This window comes from Scyliorhinus torazame, chromosome 2 (genome assembly GCF_047496885.1).
Source record: "Scyliorhinus torazame isolate Kashiwa2021f chromosome 2, sScyTor2.1, whole genome shotgun sequence".
NCBI classification, from domain to species: Eukaryota; Metazoa; Chordata; class Chondrichthyes; order Carcharhiniformes; family Scyliorhinidae; genus Scyliorhinus; species Scyliorhinus torazame.
In genome coordinates this window covers 297,501,821-297,510,861 of record NC_092708.1, presented here as the reverse complement: position 1 = coordinate 297,510,861, position 9,041 = coordinate 297,501,821, and the positions used below count along the sequence as shown (strand labels likewise).

Here is a 9,041-nt window from a genome sequence, read left to right as displayed (position 1 = left end):
TGGCAATCACTGGGACACATAACGCCTAAGTCTCTGATATCACACCAGCCACTGAAATTCACAGATGATGTTGCTCAATCAGTGCGACGGGCAAAGAGGTCTTTTTCTGGGCTGATGGCAGTATCCTGTCAGTGGAAAATACTACAGGAATAGCCAGTGCATAGCAACAGCGTGAAGTGGCTTTCTCAACCGGTTCTTTCCAGGGTAATTCGAGGTAGACCAGCCACTTTTCGCGCGTCGGAAAGTGGTGGAATTTGGCTCAGTTGTGAATTATAGACAGTGAGCAATTCAGGATTGCCATTATCCTGCAAGATAGTTATCACGTGCCCCATTTCTGGGTCAAGTTTGTAAAGTGGGGGATACCTTGATCTTGGCCCCAATAATTAGCACTAAGAATCAAAACGTTTAGAGTGAGATTATGATATCATATATCAATATATGCTTTAAATAAAATGAAAGTTGAGAGAAAGAATAAAGGTAAATATACAATGTAGTAATAAGTATAAAATATGAACACCTTCAGCGCACTAATAATGTGGGGATTATAACAATCTAACATTGTTTTAGATTAAAGTGGCCACGTGTTAAATATATCTATATGACATGTTTTAATTTCTTATTTTAACGCAGGCTTTGATCGGTCTGTTTCTACAAAGGAATTGAATGCGTGTTCGTTACTACCTACCGCAATCACATCGAAGGTACGATCATTCTAAATACTTTAAGCAATCTGAAACTTCCCCGCATTTTAAGAACGAATCGCAAAATTCCCCCAAATGTTGGTCGAAAGAAAGTGCAGACTTTCGGATGAGGAAAACTGATATTGGACTAAACTAAAATATATCAATACAAGTGAGAAGCGGTGTTGATGGAAAATAACACATTTTAATCAGCGGTTCCAGGAATGTGGAAAACATCCTGAGGGGAAAGGAAATTCTGGTCAAATAATTTTGACCAGGCAGTTCAATTTCTGAGTTAAATTGTCAATCGACTGACAAATCAAAGCTTTTTAATAGCACAGAAAATATAGAGAGATTATAAACAATGGGGGCATTGCAAGTTTTGGAACACGAAGTTACATTAGGCACTATATGACACGAATAATCGTGTATCCACAAAATGAGACCCACATCAGATGTGTGCAGACAACAGACACGAATAATTGCTGCCATTTGATCACAGACGCCTGGACACCTGCGGAGATCACTGTTTCAAGGGTTCTAATCCCATTGCAAATTTCCTCGCCCGACAGGCCTGCTGACATTGATGGAAATGTGATGTTAGCACCAATAAACAGCACTTATGCTGGAAGAATCTTTGTCCCGATGAACACTGAAAGGGGAGGGGGGGAATCAAACACAAAAGAGCTACATTCAGTCACACCCTCTTTGAGGTGAGGCATCCCCATGGAATAAAGCTGCATTGTTTTATGATGTGTTAAGAATGAATGATTGTAATTAGTGCACTTGTAATTGTGTGTAATAGTGCACATGTAAGTGTGTGTAATAGTGCATTTGCAATTGTGTGTAATAGCGCACTTGCAATTGTGTGTAATAGTGCGCTTGTAATTATGTGTAATAGTGCATTGTAATTGTGTGTAATAGTGCATTTGTAATTGTGTACCTGCAGGTTTCTGTAAATGCTGCCACACTTGGATTAAACTTTTCCACTGATGCTGGGTGTTAATGCACAGAGCTGCGTGTGTTCCGTAACAAACTGTACACGTGATTGCCAATTTGTACCAATACGTGAGGGAGTGGGGAAGATGTGCTTGGTGTTTGATAATCTGTATAAAGCCGGGCATCAGAGGGGTCAGAGCTGAATGAGGTGCGGGCTGTGTGTGTGTATGGGCTCTGGGAGCAGTGTTGCTTTCTGCTATCTGGGTGACAGGGAGATCAGCTTGGGGCGGCTCCTCGCACATCCGCAATGTGAGCCGCCAGCCGGCCGCCGCCGCCGCTGTTAATCATTCCGGATTTTTAAAGAGAAAGAAAAAGGACAGCGTTCAATTCCTCTGTAGCTTTGTCTGTGAGCGAGAACCCTCCTCCCTGTTCCGGGGAGCGATCCCTCTCCCCCAGCTTTGCCCAGTTCACTGGGCAGCTCCATGTCCCCAGGAGTCAGGGTGCGCCGGGAGGAAGGGGCGAGATGCGGGAGGCACAGCTCGGGATGAGCCACCAGCTCCCCGGAAGGGGCTCATTTGAACAACGGTGACGCTTTGCGCCAGACACTCAGAAGGTAAAAGCAAACGACAGCGGATACTGGAATCTGAAAATACTGGCACAATCTCAGCAGCTCTGCCAGTACCTGGGGAGAGGAGAAGGCAGCTCCCTGGATAACCCCTTGTCAAAGCCCCTGAAGATGTTGTTGCCCAATGACTCTGCCAAGCCCCTGGCCATCCTGGACGGTGCCAACCTGACCCGAAATGGCACTGCCAGCGGCACCCAGTGCAGTGCCATCCTGATCTCCTTCATCTATTCGGTGGTGTGTTTCGTGGGATTGTGTGGCAACTCTCTGGTCATCTATGTGATCCTCAGATACGCCAAGATGAAGACGGCCACCAACATCTACATCTTGAACCTGGCCATCGCCGACGAGCTGCTGATGCTGAGTGTGCCCTTCCTGGTGACCTCCACCCTGCTGGCCCACTGGCCTTTCGGCTCTCTGCTGTGCCGCCTGGTGCTCAGCGTGGATGCCATCAACATGTTCACCAGCATCTACTGCCTCACCGTGCTCAGCGTGGACAGGTACATCGCCGTGGTGCACCCCATCAAAGCTGCCAGCTACAGGAGACCCACTATCGCCAAGCTGGTCAACCTGGCCGTGTGGCTCATGTCCATCATGGTCATCCTGCCCATCATTATCTTTGCCGACACGGCCACCAACTCGGACGGCTCGGTCGCCTGCAACATGCAGATGCCCAAACCCACCAAGCAGTGGCTGGCGGGCTTCGTGGTGTACGCCTTCCTGATGGGCTTCCTCCTCCCGGTGGCGGCCATCTGCCTCTGCTACATCCTCATCATCGTCAAGATGAGAGTGGTGGCCCTCAAAGCGGGCTGGCAGCAGCGCAAGAGGTCGGAGAGGAAGATCACCCTGATGGTCATGATGGTGGTGACGGTCTTCGTCATGTGCTGGATGCCCTTTTACATCGTCCAACTGGTCAATGTCTTCGTGGGGCAACAGGACGCCACCGTCAGTCAGCTCGCCGTCATCCTGGGCTACGCCAACAGTTGCGCCAACCCCATCCTCTACGGCTTCCTGTCGGACAACTTCAAGAGATCCTTCCAGAGGATCCTGTGCCTGCGGTGGATGGACAATGTGGCGGAGGAGCCCATCGATTACTATGCCACCGCTCTCAAAAGCAGAGCTTACAGCGTCGAAGACTTCCAACAGGACCCGCTGGAGTCGAATAGTGTGTATCGCAACGGTACCTGTACCTCAAGGACCACTACCCTCTGAGTTAGCAACTGAAGCTGGGGAGTGTGAGAGAAAACCACTACATGTGTTATTTACTTGTGGGACAGATCTCTGCTCCCTATTCCTGACGTTGCCCCCTTCTCCTGCTGTCTTAGGCTGCTGCGAGTGTGTGAATATTTGCACAGGAATATTCCACAAGGTCCCATTCTTGCTGTTTGAACCTTTATTTTTACCTGTCGGTTTTTTTGTGTGTGTGTGAATCTGTCTCTCGGTGAAATGTTGTAGCGCCTGAAGCACGCTGGTAGTTTGATTTTTGAAAATGGGTGCAGTGGGACATTTTGAAACTGTGTTAAGTTTCCATAGGTTTTGAAGTTTCATATCGAGGAGCGGATGGTGAAAGTCAGTTTGTGAATTTTGCTCCACATTCACTGAGAAAGTGCAGAATATATCTGCCGGATGGTACTTTACTTCAGCTTAGAAAGGAAGGATTGTTATTACAACTCCTCTAAAATATACTTTAGACAATCAGAATGGATTTCTGTTACGATTTTCAATGAGTACTGATTGAGGGGGAAAAATTCCCTAATCCCAGCATTAATTTCACAAGGAATTAACGCCCACATCACTGGAGGAGGGTTTTTTTTCCACTATTCTACATTTTAATGGGCTTAAGACGTGACTAACAGCAAGTTAAAACGTTAATCCGCCAGTACAGTATATGCCGTGTTAATTTTCACATGAAAGTATCTCCCCTTTTTAAATGGTAGGATTTGCGACAGCTAAGGAGAAGGGGATATGTTTCAAATGTCAGGTGTAAATCTGTACAAGTGCCAAGCTAGGAGCCAGTGAAACAAAAAACAACCCTTTTAAGTTACAACATTCAGAGCTCCTCTGCGTTTGAATCTGAATCCAGGAGTTTCTATTTCTATTTATAGCTATTAAATATCAGCGGATTATATCATAGCCATTTCTGGTCAGGCAAACAGCAAGAGCGACACACATGCAAACTGGTGTTGCCAAGGCTGTTGGTTCACACCGACCTGAAGAGAGTTGGCGGATGTGGCAAACTAGTTTTGTTATTTGGACTCCAATCAGCCTCCCCGCCACTGTCAGCCTTTTAGAAGTTACATCTGGTGTTGAATCGGCGCATGGACACCCTTCGGCTAGTTTAGCTGCTCACATCCCATTCATACAAATCATCCCAGCTCACCCTCGAATCAAATCAAAGCTGCAAACCCCAGTTGATTTCGACAGTTCCTTTTTTTATTGGCGCATTGATTTGACATTAACCAACAAAAGGGGGGCAATACATTGGCTCCCCAGGAAAAGGAAAACGCGCGGTGTGAACAGATGGGTAGATGTTTGCTTTGTAAATGGCTAACAATGTGTTGAGAACGCTGCCCATCGCCAGGTATCGCTGTTGTCTGCTGTCCAATATGACACTTCATGTGGGGGCTGCACAGATTTGTGTCATTATTTAAACCAAGTATTATTTAACAGCCCAACGCATTAAAGATCAAAAGTCTGTGTTCGGCGTCGTTGGTGTTTTTAAGAGAGAAATGTAAGCTATTTTAAACAAGGCCATGGTACATTTCTTGCCGGATTCTCTCTGGGATAGAGAGAGGCTCTTCCAAACGTGCGTTTCCTGGAAACGACATTTAGTCATCGGCTCAATGTCAATTCGAGATGGTTGAAGTAACGCTAGCTGCACCTCCGATTGGACTGTTTGGCTTGTCATATTTGCAAAGTTAATGACTATTTGACCAAGTGTCCTTCTGGGTCAAGGCAATATTTTTCTTGCACAGATTGCTAATAAACACTTCCAGCCGATCATTCACCGGTTGTCACAAAATAATTCACAGCAACAAATAGGCCACCGGAAGAGTGATTTAGGATAATTCAATATACAATTGAGAATAACACTGTTGCATCAGCGCTCCGCCTGACCTGAGCATTCAAAATGATTCTTGTTTCCCTTTCAACCAGGTGCTGGCTGCAGCCTAAACATCACCCAGGGTTTGCTGTTCGAAAGCCCACCCTCTAGCTCACACCAGAAAGGTTATTTTTTCCATTGAAGTGAACACAGGGGGAGCAGGGGCAGAGGTAAGGCAGTTGTAGAGTGAGCGCCGCCCAGTGGCTCCTCAATGTGCTACAGGCTCGCTGACTTCACCCTGATCCACGGGAGCGTTGACATCGCCTTCACTCGCTGAAGGAGTTTCAACGTAATGATTCTCGTGGCTAACTGTGTCCCCGGGGGCTTTTTCGTTGCCTTGCAAGAGAGACTGAGTGTGGGCGGGCGCCCCCACGCCGGCTTGACCGACGGCCCCGTTGACTTTGCCCCGTCCCCTGATCACTATCACCGCGATTGCGACCAGCAGCATCAAAACCAAAGCGCCGATAACGACCTGATAGACGAGGTCGTTTGAACGAGCTTCCGGCTTTCCTTGTCCGGAACCCCCCCTGAGCACTGGAGAAAATGCCAGTGTTGAGTTTTCAGCAGGTTGCAGGGGGGTTGTTGGAGGGTTGGTGGTGGGTGTCCAGACATGGAGAGGAGTGATGTTGGCAGCTGGACTCTGCGTGCCTTCCGGAGGGGTCCCGGGGGACTGGTGGGAGCCACTTTCTGAAGCTGCCCCGGGAATACACTTGTGTTGCTGATGGTCCACTATGAACCCCTTGTCACAGTAACAGAAAAGGCCTGGGCCGAAGGAAAAGCAGCCAGTTGGACAAGGCCCATCACTCGTTCTCTTCCAGCAGCTAGTACACAGAGATTCCAGTCCTCCCGGAGCTGGCCACCCCATTCGCCCATTCTGAAGCTCGCACCGCAAGGCAACAGACCTGCCATTGGCGCAGCTGATGATAGCGACTGAACCTCGGGATAGGCCAGGGGAGGGAACATTTTCACTCTGGGGGGATTCCTCATAGACCACCTTCCCAATAGTAGTGTTTAAAGCCTCACACCTTGCGTACTTGCAAATGAAACCGTCGCTTCTTTTGTTACAGTGGCAGGTCGTCCACGCCAGTCTGGCTGGCCTTGTGAAGTTCACCTGCAGTTGCACACACCTCTCGTGGGTGCAGGTCTGCAGAGGTTCCTGCACCCAGGGGCTGTACGTGGAATGGTCAGTCCCACTCACCCACGAGAATCCGCGTAAGGGTCTGTCCTGGATGGAACACCGCTTGGCCTTTCTCTGGAGTCCTATCCACAGGTGGATCAGCTGCGCCCTGGCTCCCGCGGCCTTTGCCAGAAGCTGCCGAATGTTCTCTGCCTCGACTTGGCTTTCCATCGTGGTCAGCATCCCCTTCCTGCCCTCGCACAGTTTCTTTGCCCGGGAAAAGGAATCTCCCTCCCAGTGCAAACTGTAACACACCCCAGCGTTGCAGAACTCGGGTGCTGTTGCCCCGGACCGAACCCCAGACTTTTGCCAATCGCTCTGGAACCAGAGGAACATGAACACCACACGAAGCATGTTCGGCTTCTCCCAGAAGCGCACTTTTCTCCCAGCGAGAGCCTGTGAAATAAGTTAGCGTTTGTCTAAGCTTGACTCCTACTCCCCCTCTATAGAAAAACAGACTCCAATACGCCCCAGCGACAGGGGAAGTCTGATAATGATATTTATGACTTGTATATCCTGTGGCGTGTTGGTAGGAAGTAGGAACACTTTAAAGGGACATTCACTTCAGCGGAATGTGTCCCAATATGGAGGGATTTTTGTCCAATGTGGGACACTGCGGTGTATCAGGCCACACGGTTTAAATAGGTTTACAGCACAGCAGGATCGTTACATTATCCTGTAAAGGTACACAGCTTGTAGGCTCCGAAAAGCACACATAGGATCAAGCGAGCACCGTTTATAGAGAATGATTCAGTCGCCTCGAGGTCGGGTATAAGTGAGAATCTGGGCCCTTCTATCTTACACAAGTTTGTGCCGAGTCAGGATGATTGACAATTTTGTAAAATTCATTTACGGGGGGGCCAACATTTATTGCCCATCACTAAATCAGTCAGGTGGAGAGTATTCCGCCACACTCCTGACTTGTGCCTTGTAGATGGTGGACAGGCTTTGGGGAGTCAGGAGGTGAGTTACTCAGTTACCTCATCTCTGACCGGCTCTTGTGGCCACATTATGATTTGTTTTTCGTTGGTCCATTTGTGGACAAATAAACAATATCAGTAGATGTGTTTTAAGAAAAGATCTAAACATATAAAAATCTTAGTCAAACACAAGCATTAGCAACAACTGGACTGATGATGCTCTTCAGCATTAATATTCAAAAGGTGAATTGCTTATATCCCGGGTGGGATTCTCCCAGCCCTGGGCCGGGCCGGGGAATCCCCGCGAACGGGCCACACCGCCCCGACGCCGGCGGCGAGGTTGGCGCGGCGCCGGTCGCGGACCGCTCTAGACAGCCGGCCCGCCCATTCTCTGGCCCGGATGGGCCCAGCGGCCAAAAGAAAAGAGCCGAGACCTGCCGGCGCCGTTCGAACCTGCTCTGGGCTGGCGGGACCTCGGCGTTGAAGGGTGGCAGCCTGTGAGGGGGGGGGGGGGGTAGGGGGGGTCCAACCCTGGAGGGGGCCTCCGCTGTGGCCTGGCCCGCGATCGGGACCCACCGATTGGCAGGCCGGCCTCTGTCGCTGGGGGCCTCCTTTCCTCCGCGCCGACCCCTGTAATCCTGCGCCATGTTGCGTCGGGGCCGGCGCGTTGAAGGAGGCCACTGCGCATGCGCGTGTTGGCGCCGGCGCAACTGCGTATGCGCAGATCCTGCGGCACACAGTTTGCGCCGGGATCCGCCGCTGGAGTGGCGCGAACCGCTCCAGCACCGTGCTGGCCCCCTGTAGGGGCCAGAATTAGTCCTGGGAGCGGCCCGTTCACGCATCCGTAAAACGCAATGGCGTTTAAAACGGCGTGGACACTACTGCGGGATTGGAGAATCCCGCACCATATGTCTATTTTTGAATAAAACCCATCAGGTTGATGCGAGTCCTGGGTTTCAATCCTTTATTCTGACTATACTGCCGCCTGTCATTAGCCCCAGTCGGGCATTTCTCTCTATTTCACAGAGAGAGAAGTGAGGATTTTGCATGGGTTTCCTCCGGGTGCTCCGGTTTCCTCCCACAATCCAAAGATGTGCAAGCTAGTGCTTTATGTCCAAAGAAGTGCAGGTTAGGTGGGGTTGCGGGTATGGGGTGGGGAGGAGGCTGAGGGAGGATGTTCTTTCAGAGGGTTGGTGCAGAGCCAATGGGCTGACTGACCTCCTTCTGCACTGTAGGGAATCAGTGGTTCTATGGCGCCACCCTGCATCAAGCCTGGCTAACCAGCAATTCTCTGTCAGTCTTACTGCTTGCCCTGGACTTGTCGGTAGGTAACAGGTTGATTATCAACCTGTGGAGAGTTGGGCTTCAGGTCGGGGATCTTTCTTCAGAGCTGAAGGAAAATATAAATATGAAAGGATTTGAACAAGTTGAAAGGGGCCGGGGCAGGAAGTATACTGCACATAAACATGGACATCTTTATGATATTACGAGAAAGGTGATAGGGCCCGAAACGCTCATCAAATATCAAGATGCAAATTCTGTGTTGCAGCCGGGCCAAATATTTCCAGCAAATGCACTTGACCCAACAAATGTTTTTTTA

At 49.6% G+C, this 9,041-nt stretch overlaps 2 protein-coding genes across 2 annotated transcripts; one reads left to right on the top strand and one right to left on the bottom strand.

The window, feature by feature from the left end:
* The first annotated feature begins 1,746 nt into the window (after positions 1 to 1,746).
* Positions 1,747 to 5,266, top strand: sstr1a (somatostatin receptor 1a). Its single transcript, XM_072488735.1, has one exon. The coding sequence runs from the start codon at positions 2,356 to 2,358 to the stop codon at positions 3,451 to 3,453; it is 1,098 nt and encodes a 365-aa protein (XP_072344836.1). The 5' UTR covers positions 1,747 to 2,355; the 3' UTR covers positions 3,454 to 5,266.
* LOC140399265 (complement component C1q receptor-like) lies at positions 4,653 to 6,986 on the bottom strand. Its single transcript, XM_072488722.1, has one exon. The coding sequence runs from the start codon at positions 6,873 to 6,875 to the stop codon at positions 5,553 to 5,555; it is 1,323 nt and encodes a 440-aa protein (XP_072344823.1). The 5' UTR covers positions 6,876 to 6,986; the 3' UTR covers positions 4,653 to 5,552.
* Between the last annotated feature and the right edge of the window lie 2,055 nt (positions 6,987 to 9,041).